The 18,509-nt window shown below is 47.8% G+C and overlaps 1 protein-coding gene across 1 annotated transcript in view; it reads right to left on the reverse strand.

Annotated features, from left to right (window-relative positions):
• Positions 1 to 1,065: 1,065 nt before the first annotated feature.
• LOC309355715 (hydroperoxide isomerase ALOXE3-like) overlaps positions 1,066 to 18,509 on the reverse strand; it is a 36,321-nt gene continuing 18,877 nt past the window's right edge. The window contains exons 6-14 of the mRNA XM_081886790.1: positions 18,181 to 18,353; positions 16,324 to 16,467; positions 14,478 to 14,681; positions 11,324 to 11,410; positions 8,213 to 8,382; positions 6,510 to 6,631; positions 4,700 to 4,800; positions 3,788 to 3,958; positions 1,066 to 1,764 (exon numbers count right to left, since the gene is read on the reverse strand). Coding sequence (XP_081742916.1) covers positions 1,585 to 1,764; positions 3,788 to 3,958; positions 4,700 to 4,800; positions 6,510 to 6,631; positions 8,213 to 8,382; positions 11,324 to 11,410; positions 14,478 to 14,681; positions 16,324 to 16,467; positions 18,181 to 18,353 — 1,352 coding nt within the window. The 3' untranslated portion in view covers positions 1,066 to 1,584. The remainder of the gene's footprint in view (positions 1,765 to 3,787; positions 3,959 to 4,699; positions 4,801 to 6,509; positions 6,632 to 8,212; positions 8,383 to 11,323; positions 11,411 to 14,477; positions 14,682 to 16,323; positions 16,468 to 18,180; positions 18,354 to 18,509) is intronic.

The raw sequence follows: 18,509 nt of genomic DNA on the forward strand, positions 1-18,509 counted from the left end.
CCACAGAAGAAACTTGTGCAAAATATGAGCAAGCCAGGGCTGAGCTGATACTACCCTTGCTGGTACCTTTCCCGGGAAAATCAGAGGCTCACCGTGTCAGGTTCCTATTGGAAGACCGGACAAATGCTAGAACATTAGCAGTGGCCAAGTTTTTATCGGCGGTTGCAAGAACCAGCGATCCTTATATTCTGAACGAAATGCTTGTTTAACCTGGAGGCAGGCTGTCTGAATTGTGTATTGCTTTGTAACGATTTGTTGGGTCTCTGGACCGTAATAAAGGTTGATGATGATGGAAACAAAGTCAAGGAGAGACAGCAGAGAAGGATTTGGGCATCCTTCCTGGGAAGTCTTTTATTGTGGGAAACTTGTTTTACAGCCACCATTCCAAAAGGCACCTTAGCATCTTGACACGTTTATTAGCGAGAAGCCACGTAGCACTTTGCACACTGCAGGCAAAGCAAGCAGATGAAGGAGCAGAAACAGACCACAGTGGTGCCTCGCAAGACGAAAAGAATCCGTTCTGCGATTCTCTTCGTCTAGCGGTTTTTTCGTATTGCGAAGCAAGCCCATTGACAGCTTAGCGGGTTAGCGCTATTAGCGGTCTAGCGGCTTTTAGCGATCAGCTGTTAAGCGGCATAGCGGCTTAGGAAAAGGGGGGGGGAAGCGAAAAAACCCACGGGAACTCGCAAGATTTTTTCGTCTTGCGAAGCAACCCCATAGGGAAATTCGTTTTGCGAAGCGCCTCCAAAACGGAAAACCCTTTCGTCTAGCGGGTTTTCCGTCTTGCGAGGCGTTCGTCTCGTGGGGCACCACTGTAAATCGAAATGAAAACTTTGTAACACTAGAGTATTTTTTAAAGTTTTCCACCGGTTTCTCCCCGTGCCTCTCCCCCCATCTCTGTAGGCAGACATGTGAATTTTTTTTAAAGGACACCAAGGAATTGAGCCCACCCTAAAGAAGAATAAAAGCGCCCCAAAATGTGAAGGTTGCAGGAAGGGGCAGAAGGTTTAGATGTTACTCCATTCTTCTCTGTGCCGTGCACAATGTTGTGCTGACCCAAGAGACTTTTACATTTGCTTAAAAAGGAAAAGCGCCTAGCCCTCATGAAACAAAACTTGGAAATGTTTGAGCAGCGATGGAAGTAAATGTTCAGAACCAACCTGGGCTGGGCTTCCAGGAATCAAAGAGCACAGATTTCGTGTACCACCTTTTGCAAAAACCTCTCACTGATATCCCCTAAACCAGGCATCCCTCCAGCTGTTTTGGGACTACAATTCCCATCATCCCTGACCACTGGTCCTGTTAGCTAGGGATGATGGGAGTTGTAGTCCCAAAACAGCTGGTGGGCCGAGTTTGGGGGTGCCTGACCTAAACTGCTTTGTCACCTGCACTGCACCCCTGCAGCTCAACCACCGCCCTCTTTCGTGAAATCAGCAGATTGCAAATTAAGCAGCGCTCAAGTCTCTTTTTTTAATGATAATATATTCAGACTGCAGACATTTGGCTTCCTGCTCCAGCCTTCCAAGTCGGCAGTCATGAGGGAAGCCCTTTTCCGGCTTGCGAAAGGTGCGTGAGAGATGGAGGTTATATGGAGACGCTGTTCTGGGCTTCGGCGGGATTCATGTAGAGGTACCCGATGGGCAGGGTCTTGTTCCTGGCCTCGATTTCCTTCGAGATCTCGGCCAGGCGTTCCTGGAAGTTGGCGATAAGCTTCCTCGGTGCTTCCTCTGTGAAATGTTCCTCAGGGTAGTAGCCCAGGGGTCTCTGAGGGAGAAAATTGTGGAGTACACATTACCAGGAACATGATAGGCAGGCCTTACCTAGACCCTTGGCTCAGCTAACACAGTATTGACCGCACTGGCCCAAAAGAAAAAAGAAAAAAGGAAGGCAACCTTTTTTTCCAGTCAAGGGCCACATTGCCCCAAAGTTAGCCTGCCCAGGGCCACATATTGGCAGGGGCTGAAGCAAAGATAGGCATGTGGCTGCCACCTGCTCTGTTTTTGTCACCCTGCTTCCTCTCAAGGCGTGTTCATACATTACATTCAACAAACATGTGTGGAGACAGCTGACCTGTGTTCAGTCCACCATGTGAACAGGCCTTCTGTCATTCCCCTTTATCTCTATATGCCACCCCCTCAGTGCCGGGTTTACGTATAAGCTAAACAAGCTATAGTTTAGGGCTGCACTCTCTTGGCTCCCCCCCCAAAAAAAAATTAAAGGAAGAAAAACTGGATGTACATTTTCAAAATATAAGATAAAAAACAAATGAAATAAAACCTACATGCAGAAACGCGTTTCTGTGCGCTGCTCTGGTTCGCCATAAGTGGCTTAGTCATGCTGGCCACATGACCCGGAAGCTGTACGCCGGCTCTCTCGGCCAGTAAAGTGAGATGAGCGCCGCAACCCCAGAGTTGTTCATGACTGGACCTAACTAGTTCATGACTGGCCAGGGGTCCCTTTACCTTTACCTTTACAGCAACAGTGTTTTGTGTTGTGTAGGCTCCTAGGATGTAAGTGATGGGCCCCGCCTGCTAGCCTGCTCCCTAAAATATCACTGGTTTGCTCCTTTCTATATATAGGGTGCCTACATTCTGCTATTTATAATTGTTAGTAGTTTGCATCATATATTTACATCTATTATTATTTCATGTTACAGCAAGTTTCTAGAGACTAGATAACGAGTCTTTGCAAATGGTGTTTCTAAAGGAACATTTGTTATTGCCAAATGCCAATGTGTTTGCATTATTAAGTTTGTTATGAATAAAAAAATCATTTTAAGTTAGAGCTTAATCATTATTTCACTATTAATATATTTCTTCTTAATTGCAATCACTATTCATATACTTCTTCTTAACTGTATTTCAGTTCAGCAATTACTTTCATAAAATACATATTTTTTTATGTGCAAATGGCTTTCGATACCTATGAGGTCCATAAATGACCATATAGGATATATTTGACACAAAAGTGACAATTTGTTGTTGACAAAGGATAGCTGGACATATAAAGGGCCCCGTTACCTTCAGTAACTTAGGGCATCAAGCCTAAATCTGGCCTTCTACCCCCTTGACACAACTTACTGGTGAGGAGATATAGCAAGGTCGTGGCCACTGGGATGGGCATTCTTGGATAATATTCCTGCAGGGAGTTGGACTAGATGTTCCTCGGGATCCCTCCCAACTGTGCAATTCTGTGTAGCATTATACTAGGGGGAACATGGAACTGCCATGATAATTCCACTTCTAGCCCCTTGTGGCCATGCCTTAGTCCTAGCATGGAAGCTCCATTTTGAACATTGTTTATCTACGCCGGCTGCCTAATTTAACTTTGCAGGCTCTGATTCCCTGATTAAAGGTAAAGGGACCCCTGACCATTAGGTCCAGTCGTGGCCGACTCTGGGGTTGCGGCGCTCATCTCACTTTACTGGCCGAAGGAGCCGGCGTACAGCTTCTGGGTCATGTGGCCAGCATGACTAAGCCGCTTCTGGCGAACCAGAGCAGTGCATGGAAACACTGTTTACCTTCCCGCCGGAGTGGTACCTATTTATCTACTTGCACTTTGACGTGCTTTCGAACTGCTAGGTTGGCAGGAGCAGGGACTGAGCAACGGGAGCTCACCCCGTCGCGGGGATTCAAACCGCCGACCTTCTGATCGGCAAGTCCTAGGCTCTGTGGTTTAACCCACAGCGCCACCCGCGTCCCTTGATTAAAAACCATTTAATCACTGCATTTTATCTCCGTCGCTCCCTGCTTCTCCTTTCCCTTTGCTCTGCCCCCAGCACACTCACCAGGTCGCCCGGCTCATAGCTCACGATGGAGAGCAGCGTCAGCAGAGCGCAGGAGGAGTTGACTTCGGGAAGCGTGGCCAAGATGCTCTCCAAAGTCGCGGATCCCTTCACCTTGGGCGGGGGCTGGCGCAAGGTGGCCGGCGTGTTGGGCATCCAGGCGGCAAAATCAAACTGTCGTGCGGTAGAAAAAAATGGCAGCGTCAAGGAGGTGGGAGAAAATAGGTGGCGTCCAGGAAAGAGCAGGTGAGAAACCCAATGATAAAAGAATCGGTGTGGGAATTTGTCATGTGCCACAGAGACCGGTTGTGGGTGTGTTTTAGCCAGCCTGGTCTGGTTGTGGCCCCATTTCTTCAGAGGGCAAAATGATGTCTTTGGCAGAATCTACTATACGTTTTGATCACTGCAGATGGTGACAGCAGTCACGAAACTTAAAGACGCCTGCTTCTTGGGAGAAAAGCAATGGCAAATCTAGACAGCATCCTAAAAAGCAGAGACATCACTTTGCCAACAAAGGTCCGTATAGTAAGAGCTCTGGTTTTCCCAGTAGTGATGTATGGAAGCGAGAGCTGGACCATCAAGAAGGCTGATCCCCGAAGAATGGATGCTTTTGAATTATGGTGCTGGAGGAGACTCTTGAGAGTCCCATGGACTGCAAGAAGATCAAACCTCTCCATTCTGAAGGAAATCAGCCCTGAGTGCTCACTGGAAGGACAGATCCTGAAGCTGAGGCTCCAATACTTTGGCCACCTCATGAGAAGAGAAGACTCATGCACCCTCTTGCAGTTCCTTGAAATTTTGCCTCTCGACCTTGTGCTGGACGTATTGGCACCACAGGGAAACAGACACAGTCCAATTCAGAATTGGGTTTAAGGAAAGGGATGGGGAGAAAGAGGACCAGGTGAGGTCACATACCTGTCCGCTGTTGACAGCCGCATGTCTTGCAGAGGAGCAGAAGATGATCATGGTGAGGAACTTGATGAGCTCGGCTTTGGTTTCCAAGGTGGAAGGAACGCCTGTTGGGATGGACAGGAAGTTTAAGCTATTCTGCAACATGAAGCCGTGTCCTATAGGGATGGTGTGTGGGCAGTTCTGTCTATGGTTAGAGATGTGATGGAGCAGAGGGGATTGTGGAGAGGAAATGGGATGAAAGAGAGGGAGGGGAAGTTTGTAGGTGATGATGCTTTCAAAGCAAAGCCCTGTAACTGCTCGGCAACTCTTATGAGAATTATAAGGTCTAAGATACAAAATAAATGTTCATAAATGTACCAGGCAAACACATATATAAATATATAAACCACATGTCTGAAACAGTACAGGAAAATGGTCCTAAAGCCATTTTGACTCTTTCAGTGACCTCAAATATTCCTCTGCAATTTGGATGGAAATGGGAAAAGCCTCCCCATTGTCTCTGTGCTCACAAATCCTGCCTTAAGGACACATTTGGGTATGAATAGGGTGAGCCTGTGACCTGGGCTCAGGAATTAAGTGTTTACCATCACAAAAGAATGGCTGGGCTGTCCAGGTAAACCCATTAACAGGTTTCCTGCCAGACAGGATTCTGCTGTAGACCGCCCCTTCTGTCATGTATGTATGATGCTTTGGGGGTGGTCTACAGGGGACGCGGGTGGGTTAAACCACAGAGCCTAGGGCTTGCTGATCAGAAGGTCGACGGTTCGAATCCCGGCGATGGGGTGAGCTCCTGTTGCTCGGTCCCTGCTCCTGCCAACCTAGCAGTTTGAAAGCACGCCAGTGCAAGTAGACAAATAGGTACCACTCTTGTGGGAAGGTAAACGGCATTTCCGTGCGCTGCTCTGGTTCGTCAGAAGCAGCATAGTCATGCTGGCCACATGACCCGGAAGCTGTATGCCGGCTCCCTCAGCCAATAAAGCAAGATGAGCACCGCAACCCCAGAGTTGGCCACTACTGGACCTGATGGTCAGGAGTCCCTTTACCTTGGGCTACAGGGTGGACAATTTCTAGAGTCTATATAAGGGCTTATGCACCATTTTTCAGGGTTCTCCTCCCTTCTGCATGTGGTGTGTGGGGGACCCTGTTGCAACAGTTCCTTGAATAAAGATCAGGCTTACTAGCTGCTTTGCTTCTCAATATTCTCTGATTGGCCTCTGTTATTTTCTCCTACCAATAGAGAACCTACATAAGGACTCCCTATGGGCTCTTGGGTACCCCATAAGGGGAAAGGAACAGTTTTTTCTTATGCCAGCAACCACAACGTTCCTTCCTTCCCTTCCTTCGCCAGGAAGACCTGGAGGCACAACTGGGGGTGCCCATGGCAATCACCCTTTCGGGCTGGCGATGCCCAGCTTCCAGGACCGTTGTCCTGTCTTGCCCGGCAAAGGGACCATGAACTATGGTATGTACTGAGTTGAATAGGATCCAAAGTGCAGCTGTCTGATTGGGTTCTAGAACAATAGGATTCAGAATGCCGCAGTCTGATTGGTCCTAGAACAATAGGATTCAGAATGCCGCAGTCTGATTGGCCCACAGGAGCCACCCAATCCAGCTCCAGGTGGAAGTGAATCCGCAACCTGATTGGCCTACAGGAGAATCCCGGAATTAGCCAATCATGTGGGGCCCATTGTGTAAATAATGTATATAAAGCAGACATTCTGGGGGAACTTCCATTCCTCCTCACCACTATGAGCTGAATAAAGAGCATGAAATCCACTCTCGACTCTGAGTATATTTCAGAGAGGAGGGTTACCTGATTCCTTCCTGCCCAGGAAAGCTTCAGTGAAGATCTCGTGAACCCAGGCTTGCAGTTCGGGGTCTCCCTTCACAGATGAGTTACATCTGTAGTAGAGACCGACGATTCCAGAGACGAACCTGGAAAGTGGAAGAATTTGAGATATTCATGAACCTACGAATGGGAGGAAATTGGCGCAGCACCTGGGAATTTGACACACGCTCTGGTTCAACAGTAAAGGGTTGGTTTTCCTGGGGGACAAGCAAAAGTGTGGGCTAAGAAAAGCTCCACCTGTTTATTTTCTGCCTTTCATGTGCAATTTAGAGGCACAGGGACCCTGGCAGTAGGGGAGACAAGGGGCAACAGGGAGCCCTAAGAGAGCATCAGAAAACCAGAAAATTGTACAGTGGGAATAGGGCATGAGGGTCATTTAGTCCAGCCCCACTGCAACGCAGGAATCTTTCGCCCAACGTGGGGTTCGAACCCACGGCCCTGAGCTTAAGGGTCTCGTGCTCCACGGACTGAGCTTTTCCCTCACCCAGAGCACCTTCTCGCAAAGGTTTCTCCCAGACCATCTCAGGGAAAAGGCTTTGACAGAGATTCCTTTCAAATTGGCTGGAGGTTTTGGCCTCCTTTCAAGCCTAACACCTGCTCTCATCTTAATCATCACCCTTGATCCTTAATTAAGAGCAGATCTACTTTCCAGCTTTTGCTGAAGGCAATCACTTAAGCTGAACTAGTCGAAACAAATCTAAAAAGGTGTGTGTGGGGGAGGAATGTGATTTTAATCCCTAATTTGCTTTCCGCAGTTAACTACTTCCTTTCCCTTCTCAGAGAATGAGGCCATCTGTCAATTCCCTCTGTTTCAGGGTTTATTTGCGGGGGGGCAGAGTGCGTGAACAGATTGCTTTGGGATTCGAATCGGACCCAGAAAAACCTTCATCGTGCAATTTGTCTCTAATATTCTCCTTGCTCCTGCTGCTTCTGAACCTACCTTCCTCATTTTCCCACGTTAGGAAGAACTTCCTGGTCATAAGAACTATCAGACATTTTTGGTTTTTTTTTAATTATTATTATTATTATTATTATTATTATTATTATTATTATTATTATTATTACCCTGCCCATCTGGCTGGGTTTCCCCAGCCACTCTGGGCGGTTTCCAACAGAAAATTAAAAACACGATACAGTGGTACCTCAGGTTAAGTACTTAATTCGTTCTGGAGGTCCGTTCTTAATCTGAAACTGTTCTTAACCTGAAGCACCACTTTAGCTAATGGGGCCTCCTGCTGCCGCTGCGCCGCTGCAGCACGATTTCTGTTCTCATCCTGAAGCAAAGTTCTTAACCTGAAGCACTTTTTTTGGGTTAGCGGAGTCTGTAACCTAAGCGTATGTAACCTGAAGCGTATGTAACCTGAGGTACCACTGTAAATACATGAAACATTAAAAGCTTCCCCAAACAGGGCTGCTTTCAGATGTCTTCTAAATGTCGGGTAGTTGTTTATTTCCTTGACATCTGATGGGAGGGCGTTCCACAGGGCAGGTGCCACCACCGAGAAGGCCCTCTGGCTGGTTCCCTGTAGCTTTGCTTCTCACAATGAGGGAACCGCCAGAAGGCCCTCAGTGCTGGACCTCAGCGTCTGGGCAGAACGATGGGGGTGGAGACACTCCTTCAGCCCCTTCTGTGCCCAGATCCCAGGCCCCAACCCGCAAAGGCTCACGTCTCTATGGCCTTCCAAATCTTCATCCCATCATCCCTGTAGTAGTAATTGGGCAAGGAGGCGACTCCTCTTTCTTGCAGGTCATCCGGGAGGCAGAGGGAGCTGTAGGTAGAGGCCTCCGCACCTTTCGCAAGCAGCTTTATCATCCCATCCCGTCCCGTCGCTGTTGCCTGCAGACCAACAGGGGGAAATGCAAGGATCACAAAGGCAAATTCCCTCTGGGGAATTGTATGGAAATTTAATTATGCACGCTACAACATCAGCAAGAATGGTACTTGCCCCGAAGTGGAAAGAAGTAGAAGTCCCAGTAAAGGAAGAATGGATACAAAAACTTTTTGGAATATGCAGGAAAATGTCAGAACTTACCAGAAGAATAAGAAATCAAGATAATAAACTTTTAATAAAAGATTGGAAATGGTTCACTGAATATTTGCAGGTAGATTGCAAACAGATAAAAACATTGGCAGGATTATTGTAATAACCTGCAGTTTCGTAAGAGTTTATATTTAAAGTAGATAATTAAAGGTGCAAATTAAATGAATTTGGATATGCAGAAGATATTTTTAAAAATTAATTTAAGGAACCGCAGAAAGAGGGGGAAGGAAGTCAAACTCTGAATGTTAAATTGATTGTGAAACGAGTGAAATGTATGAATTTGAAGAGTATAAATAAAAAACCTAAAAAATAAATAAAGGCAGATTCCCACTAACTGGAAGCACTCGCGGGCAGACATAGCCAACCGGAAGCCCTGAGCCCAGCTGAGAACTGCCGTCCAAAGTGCCTAAAGGGTTCCAAGTGGCTGGTGAAAGCTGCCTGAAAGCCTCAACCAAAAAGGATCGATGGGACCAACCAACTGAACCATAGCTGTCAACTTACAGATTTGAAAATAAGGGACCAGCAGCCTTGAAAATAAGGGATCAGCAGCCAAAATAAGGGATTTTCAGAATACAGGTATATTCGACTTCTGAGCCCCTCCGAGCCAAAGGCAGAAAGCCCAGCCAGCAGCCAAATGAAGCCTCAAGCGGTGGTTCCCACAGCGCAGCAACCCGGCAAAGGGGATGCCGCAAGGAAAACCACCGTCCCCTCTCCGCTGGGAAGCGCTGAGCAAAGGTGAGTTCCCAGGCAACGCGACCAATTTGATTGGCACGAGGCATGCAAGCTCCACCCCCAGTCGTTCTTAGACTCCTTATTAGGTGAACAACGCAGCCAAGCAACCCAGTTGGAGCCTCCCTCCTCCCTGGCCAGCAGGGAGGGAGGGAGAGGAACTGCTTCCTTTGAAACCCGGGAAATTTAAGGGACATCATCCATAAGGGACAGCAGCGGGACACAGCGCTGGGGTAAGGGAGTTTCCCGCCAAATAAGGGACGCTTGACAGCTATGGACTGAACTACCCTCTGCTCCCAGTGTTGCAAAATGAAAACTCTGCTTTTGGACTCCAGTTTTGGGACCTTCAGATTTTTGGCAGGCCTTCGCTGCTCATTCGTGCGTTTCCAGAACCGTGGTTAGCTCCCAGCCTGGCATCCGGATTGGCTGGGGCAAATTTGGGGTTGGCTTTTACAGCCCATCTCCTCCAAGGGACTCAGTATCCAGTCCATGATCGGTCAGAGAAGGATGGGTGGAGGCAGGAACTAGTCAAAGCAAAGCAGATCTTTATTTTTCTGTTGCAACAGGGTCGTCCCCATCCTTACCCCCATTACAAGGAGGTGAGGAACCGGACAGGGTCGGATTTAGGTTTGATGAGGCCCTCAGCTACTGAAGGTAATGGGGCCCTTTATATGTCCAGCTGTCCTTTGTCAACAACAAATTGTCCCTGTTTTTGGTGTTGAATATATGCTATATGGTCCTTTACAGACCTAATAGGTATCTAAAGCCATTCGCACATGCAGAATGTAGGCACCCTATATATAGAAATGAGCAAACCAGTGATATTTTAGGGAGCAGGCTAGCAGGCGGGGCCCATGACTTACATCACAGGAGCCTACACAACACACAACACTGTTGCTGTAGGTAGGTTTTGTTTTATTTGCTTTTTATTTTATATTTAGGAAATGTACATCCAGTTTTTCCCCCGTTTGATTTTTTGGGGGGCCCCCAAGAGAGTGGGGCCCTAAGATATAGCTTGTTTAGCTTATACGTAAATCCGGCACTGGACCCAGAGCAAAAGTGTGTAACCACTTGTAAAAATTTTAGAAATTGCCCGACCCCTTAGCCAAAGACCACCCGAAAGCATCATACCAGTTTCACATTTAGAGGCGGTCTACAACAGAAATTTGAGAGTATTGCTTTTCTCCTGTCAAAATACCCTAAGATGCTTGCTAAATTCCTTTTCCAGTTTGGGCCATTCTTTCGGGATGGTAAATATCTTAGTTCTTGAATCCGTTGTCACAGACCTACCCCATTCATGTGAGAGGTTTATCCATTTACAGTCAAACCTCAGAACTCGAATGGCTCCTTTGCCAAACGTTTCAGTTCCTGAACGCCAAAAACCTGGAAGTAAGTATTCCGGTTTTCGAACGTTCCTGTACATGTTTTGGAGGGTTCTGCAAGTGAAAATAACTATTGGGAAAGGTTTCCTCAAGACATGTTTACTTCAGATAGCATATCTGGAGTCGTCAAGAGAGTCAAGATAGCTTCGGGATTGCTCTGTGAACTCAGATAACGTGTCTATTGGGGGAACGGATATTTCCTAATTTTGACGGTGGGAGGGTTGGTTTTCTGTGGAGTGTATGCCCCCTCTGTGTGCACCTTAAAATTTGTGTAACAGCTGTGACTGTTATTATGGGTTTCCATCTCTGAAGGACCTGGACATTCCACTGACTTCCTGCCAACATGGCGGCACTTCCTGTCCACCAGGATGCAGCTTTTTCCGACTCCTCTTCCTACATCTGTGGCAGCCTACCTGGGACGCCCAGCTGTCCCTCAGCTGCCATGGCCCACAAGCATCATTTTGGACACAAACCCATCCCGACGCATTAAGGGGTCTCAGCCCAGCTCCAGCCGCGCACCCCAGCCCAGGTCCCAACTTATGGGGGGTGTTTTTGGCTGCTGGCTAGACACCTGATGTGGGACCAGGACCCAGGACTTTCTCTTCCTTTTGCAAATCTCTCTTACCTGATCAAATACCCCTCCTGGTTGGATAAGACTGGTACGGGCAAGGGTGTTGATGTGCAGAGTATAACGGGTGTGGGGTATCAGGAGCTGTGAGAAAGCGAGGAGGAGAAGAAACACGGGTTTAAGACGGGAAGGGAAGCATCTCCTGACGTCCTCCTCACACTCAAATGCAAACATTTCAGGTTCTCAAGTTTTTTTTGCCATATTTCTGCCATTTTCTGCTAGGTTATGCATCTGTTCCGATTCACACCTAAATCAAAGAATCATAGAGTTGGAAGGGACCCCTAGAGTCATCTAGTCCAACCCTTTGCAAAGCAGGAATCTCAACTAAAGCATCCATGGCAGAAAACCATCTGGCCTCTGCTTAAAAACCTCCAAGGAAGGAGCAACAACAACCTCCCAAGGGAGACCGTTCTACTGTCAAACTGCTCTTACTGCCAGAAAGTTCTTCCTGATGTCGAGTTGGAATCTCCTTCCTTGTATCTTGAAGCCATGGGTTCGAGTCCTGCACTCCGGAGCAGGAGAATACAAGCTTGCTCCATCCTCCAAGTGAAAGCCCTTTAGATATCTGAAGATGGCTAAGGGAAGTAATAGTGCCACTGTATTCTGCTCTGGTCAGACCTCACCTGGAGTACTGTGTCCAGTTCTGGGCACCACAGTTCAAGAAGGACACTGACAAACTGGAACGTGTCCAGAGGAGGGCAACCAAAATGGTCGAAGGCCTGGAAACGATGCCTTATGAGGAACGGCTAAGGGAGCTGGGCATGTTTAGCCTGGAGAAGAGGAGGTGAAGGGGTGATATGATAGCCATGTTCAAATATATAAAAGGATGTCACATAGAGGAGGGAGAAAGGTTGTTTTCTGCTGCTCCAGAGAAGCGGACACGGAGCAATGGATCCAAACGACAAGAAAGAAGATTCCACCTAAACATTAGGAAGAACTTCCTGACAGTAAGAGCTGTTTGACAGTGGAATTTGCTGCCAAGGAGTGTGGTGGAGTCTCCTTCTTTGGAGGTCTTTAAGCAGAGGCTTGACAACCAGATGTCAGGAGTGCTCTGATGGTGTTTCCTACTTGGCAGGGGGTTGGACTCGATGGCCCTTGTGGTCTCTTCCAACTCTATGATTCTATGATTCTATGATCTCCTCTCAGTCTCCTCTTTTCCAGGCTAAACAGATCCAGCTGCTTCAACCGTTCCTCATCAGGCTTGGTTTCCAGACCCCTTCATCATCTTGGCTGCCCTCCTCTGGGCACCTCCCAGCTGGTCAACATCCTTCTTAAATTGTGGCACCCATGTTCAGCGTCGTAACATAGGCTTTTTAAAGAGATAGGATTTTTCAGTAAAACGAATCTAGGGGACCTAGTCTTCCAAAGACATCGTTGTCGTGTTATCCCATAAAAATGAGGACTAGGACCTTGATTTTTTTAAAGAGCAAAATGCTAGTTCTTCACAGTCACCTAAGGAGACTCCGTAGCTCATATGAAACCACCCTAGTGCTCCTTTCCCCTTATGGGGTACCCAAGAGCCCGTAGAAATTCCTTATGTAGGTTCTCTGTAAGTAGAAGGAAAAAACAGAGACCAACCAGAGTATATATTGAGAAGCAAAGCAGCTAGTAAGCCTGATCTTTATTAAACTGTTGCAACAGGATCCCCACTCCCCACACGCAGGAGGGAGGAGGAACCCAGAACATTGGTGTGCAAGCTCTTATATAGACTTTTGAAACTGCCCACCCTGTAGCCAGACCCCCCAACCCCCTCAGAATACCTGATAATGGTCACTGATTGCGCTACCTGGGCAGCCTGGCCATTCTTTTGTGATGGTAAATGCTTTAATTCCTGAAACCAGGTCACAGGCTCACCCTGTTCATTCGCAAAAATGCCCCTCAGACAGGTAAGCAAAACACAACAGAGAGGCTTTCCTCATTTCCTTCCTCCTTGCAGAGAAATGTTTGAGGTTGATTTGGGAGAGTCCAAATGGTTTCTGGATTGCTCTCCTGTACTATTTCAGATATCAGGGGTGCGGGTGGCGCTGTGGTCTAAACCACAGAGCCTAGGGCTTGCCGATCGGAAGGTCAGCAGTTCGAATCCCTGCGACGGGGTGAGCTCCTGTTGCTCGGTCCCTGCTCCTGCCAACCTAGCAGTTCGAAAGCACACCAGTGCAGGTAGATAAATATGTACCACTCCAGCGGGAAGGTAAATGGCGTTTCCGTGCGCTGCTGTGGTTCGCCAGAAGCGGCTTAGTCATGCTGGCCACAGGACCCGGAAGCTGTCTGCGGACAAACGCCAGCTCCCTTGGCCTATAGAGCATAGCTGTCAACTTTCCCCCCTTTTTAAAGGGAAATTCCCTTATTCCGAATAGGATTCCTCGCAAGAAAAGGAAAAAGCTATAGTGCGAGATGAGTGCGCAACCCCAGAGTCGTCTGCGACTGGACCTAATGGTCAGGGATATCTTTACCTTTACTATTTTAGACATGTGGTTTACATACATGTGTTTGCCTAGTAAATTTATGAACATATGCTTTATATATACAGTGGTGCCTCGGGTTAAGTACTTAATTCGTTCCAGAGGTCCGTTCTTAACCTGAAAATGTTCTTAACCTGAAGCACCCCTTTAGCTAATGGGGCCTCCTGCTGCCACCGCGCCACCAGAGCATGATTTCTATTCTCATCCTGAAGCAAAGTTCTTAACCCGAGGTACTATTTCTGTTAAGTTGTGGGTGAACATATCTGACGACACAGCGATTCTTCAAACAGCTCTTGTTTATTCACAGGCCAGAACAGAACTGAACTGAACTGAAGGGTTCAGCCAGCCTGCTTATATAGAGCTCCACTAGAACGCAACAGTAACCATTTTCTGTAACTATCCAATCACTGAACGTCACTTCTGATCCCTTATTTGCATATGTGGACCTGAACTATCTACAGTATCCCCCTGCTGGCCCAGGGTGAGAACTTCAGTACATAACAATTTCTGGGTTAGTGGAGTCTGTAACCTGAAGCGTATGTAACCTGAGGTACCACTGTATATGTGAGACCTTAGAATTCATATGACACTAGTAAGGTGTCGGGTTGTTCAGCTGTTAACAGGCCCCCATCGCAGAGGGCGCCCCCATGTCTGACCACCCGCTGGGAGACTATCCCCTCAAGACCCCTTACCTTGTACACAGGATGACACATTGGCAGCTGGCGAAGGGTGGCCATGCTGTAGACCTCACAATGGAAGTGTGCTTCGAGGAGGTGAGTGTTGACCTCGTGGACGTGGAAGTTGGACATCCTCACCCAGATCTTGGCAAGCGTCCAGTCCCACTTGGAGTCCGTGGGCAAGAAAATGGGGTTCTCCGGCCCTGGGGTCTGGTTAAGCTACCGGGAAAGAACCAGTGAGAGGAGGAGATCAGAGAGGACGTTGTCCTGTTTTATATACACCTGCAAGGCCGGGAACTGCCAGCAGAGGGCAGCAAGCGGCAGGAGGGATCATAGATTCGGAACGCTAGAAGGGACCCCCGGCGGGTCATCTAGTCCAACCCCCTGCAATCGAAGGCGCCAACAGCTCCATGGGGGAGGAGAGGGCTTCCCTAGGGGGAAAGTGAGGGTAATAAACGAATGGTTTGATGTTGAATCCTGACAAGACAGAAGTACTGTTTTGGGGGGACAGGGGGCGGGCGGGTGTGGGGGACTCCCTGGTCCTGAATGGGGTACCTGTGCCCCTGAAGGACCAGGTGCGCAGCCTGGGAGTCATTCTGGACTCACAGCTGTCCATGGAGGCGCAGGTCAGTTCTGTGTCCAGGGCAGGTGTCTACCAGCTCCATCTGGTACGCAGGATGAGACCCTGCCTGCCTGCAGACTGTCTCGCCAGAGTGGTGCATGCTCTGGTTATCTCCTGCTTGGACTACTGCAATGCGCTCTATGTGGGGCTACCTTTGAAGGTGACATGGAAACTGCAATTAATCCAGAATGCGGCAGCTAGACTGGTGACTGGGGGCGGCCGCCGAGACCACATAACACCGGTCCTGAAAGACCTACACTGGCTCCCAGTACGTTTCCAAGCACAATTCAAAGTGTTGGTGCTGACCTTTAAAGCCCTAAATGGCCTCAAAGGCCCAGTAGACCTGAAGGAGCGTCTCCACCCCCATCGTTCTGCCCAGACACTGAGGTCCAGCACCGAGGGTCTTCTGGCGGTTCCCTCGCTGCAAGAAGCCAAGTTACAGGGAACCAGGCAGAGGGCCATCTTGGTAGTAGCTCCTGCCCTGTGGAATGCCCTCCCAGCAGATGTCAAAAAGATAAACAACTACCTGACATTCAGAAGACATCTTAAGGCAGCCCTGCTCAGGGAGGTTTTTAATCTGTGACATCTTAGGGTACTTTTTGTCTTTGTGGAAACCGCCCAGAGTGGCTGGGGAAACCCAGCCAGATGGGCGGGGTACAAATAAATGATGATGATGATGATGATGAATTTTGCATAATTGTTACATGCATTAAAACTGCCTTGTTTTCTGTAGTGTCAGCGTTAGGCTGTTATCTGGGATGTAGCCGCTGTATCCCTGAAGGAGCGTCTCCACCCCCATCGTTCTGCCCGGACACGGAGGTCCAGCTCCCAGGGCCTTCCGGCGGTTCCCTCCCTGCAAGAAGTGAGGTTACAGGGAACCAGACAGAGGGCCTTCTCGGTGGTGGCGCCCACCCTGTGGAACGCCCTCCTGTCAGAGGTCAAGGAAATAAACAACTGACTTTTAGAAGACATCTGAAGGCAGCCCTGTTTAGGGAAGCTTTTAATGTTTGATGTATCACAGTATCTTAATATTCTTTTGGAAGCCGCCCAGAGTGGCTGGGGAAGCTCAGCCAGGTGGGCGGGGTATAAATAATAAATAATAAATTATTATTATTATTATTTAGAATGCTTCCGGTCCTGCACAGATAGCTTTTGGCTCAGGATGCAACAAGCGAGAAGCGTCCTGTTACCTGAATGGCTTTCGGGTCAGGATGCAACAAGCGAGAAGCATCCTGTTACCTGAATGGCTAAGGGCATCATCTGGCCTTTGGGGTTGAGGTGCAGCAGGCAGAGGGGGGCTGCCAGATATTGCTGCTTCCCGTTCAGTTTGCAGGTGGGGATGCCCTCGAGGATCTTGTAGTCGGTGATGAAGATGTTTCCTTTCTGTGGGAGAGGCGGAGAAAGAGATGGACCGGGTCAAGCAAGACGCAGTGAATCAATCCTACAGCTAGCTGTTACAGTGAAAACATTCCTGTTGCATTTCCCCCCCCTAACCAGAGGCAGAATCATAGAATTGGAAGGGACCCTGATGGTAATCTAGTCCAAAGCCCATCAATGCAGATTTTTTTTTGCCCAGTGTGGGTATGTACCGTATTTTTCCGTCTATAAGACACCCCCATGTATAAGACGCCCCTTATTTTGGGGGACTCAGATTTAAGAAAATGGGGGGGGGGAGAGATGTATCCATGTATAAAGGTAAAGGGACCCCTGATCATTAGATCCAGTCGTGGCCGACTCTGGGGTTGCGGCGCTCATCTCGCTCTATAGGCCGATGGAGCTGGTGTACAGCTTCCGGGTCATGTGGCCAGCAGGACTAAGCCGCTTCTGGCGAACCAGAGCAGCGCACGGAAACACCGTTTACCTTCCCGGCAGAGTGGTATCTGTTGATCTACTCGCACTTTGAGGTGCTTTCGAACTGCTAGGTTGGCAGGAGCAGGGACCGAGCAACGGGAGCTCACCCCGTCACAGGGATTCGAACCGCCGACCTTCCGATCGGCAAGTCCTAGGCTCTGTGGTTTAACCCACAGCGCCACCCGCGTCCCTTTCCATGTATAAGACGCCCCCTAATTTTTGACATTATTTTAAGAGGGGAAACCTAGTCTTATACAAGAAAAAATACAGTATATAAATTGTTATTAATTTTTCTGTTTTGCAGTTTAGAATACCTATTGAAACATCCTTAAGATATCAGTGACTTCCCTTCTTCTCTTTCCACGGTTCATTTCACTTATCATAAATCCCTGCATGTTTTACAAAAACTAAACCGTTCAGTATTCCATTGTTCCATCCATCAAAACTTATTTACACTCTTGAATTTATCTTAATGCTGCCAGCGTTTTCACGTGTACACAATTCCCCCCAATGTATTCGATAAACATTTTCCAATCTTCTTCTTGTTCTCTTATTCTATATATGAATTTCCGTCTGAATTATCCCCAGCAAAAGGGACTCTCTGGTTGTACTTTTAAACATTTTCTTCAATTCATTATGGATTATTTCCCAATACTCTTTTACCCTTTTACAGGTCCACCACATATGAAAGAACATTCCGCCCAGCGTAGCTCTTGAACCCGTGACCCGGAGATTAAGAACCTTCCTTCCCTCCCCTTTTTATGAAGATTACCCGCTCTGGGATCCCACAGCTAATTCTCCCCTGGTCTCCTCACTGGCCCAAATAGGACTAATTTAGCCAGCTAGCCCTGGTGATCAGCTAATGTTTATTGGGTGGATTTACCCCAAAATTGATTTTTGAATTCTGAAATTATTGTTACTCATGTTTTATACTGCATTTTATGTTGTTTTTTGTTGCATCAATTAAGTGTTTTAAATTTGTTGAGCCCGGTTTTCTGAACTGGGAAGGGCGGGGTATAAATAAATTATTATTATTATTATTATTATTATTATTATTATTATTATTATTCTCTACCAAATGAGCAATCTTGCTGAGGTCACCAGGGAAAACCGAGCCCAAAAGGCTTGCTCAAGGCCGCACAGCGAAAAGGCAGGACTTGAACGCAGGTCTTCCAGATCCAAACTTCCATCCACCATTTTGCAGGGGCAGGTGGTCTCTTGCGATGATCAAACATGAGTGTTTACCTTCAGCTCCTCCTGGAGGCTGGTCGATTTCCCCAGGCTTCCAGCCACCATCTCCGGGGTCACTGGAAAGTTATCAGGGATCGCGGGGCATTTCTTGATCACGACCGGATTCACACCGTTCAGATACTGGTAGCCAAAGAATTCATCGTCCATCCAGTGCTCTGTGACGTACTCTGAAGCAGAGTAAAAAGTATTGATTATTGATTATCTAAATTGTATACTGCTTAACATAATTTTTAAAAATCTTACCTGGTATGCCCCGCGGAGGAACGTAAGGTCCACAAATGACAACATTTTGAAGGTCGGAAGGTGGTTAGATTGGTCTCAAC

This window comes from Podarcis melisellensis, assembly GCF_964234715.1.
Source record: "Podarcis melisellensis genome assembly, chromosome: 13".
Lineage (NCBI taxonomy): Eukaryota > Metazoa > Chordata > Lepidosauria > Squamata > Lacertidae > Podarcis > Podarcis melisellensis.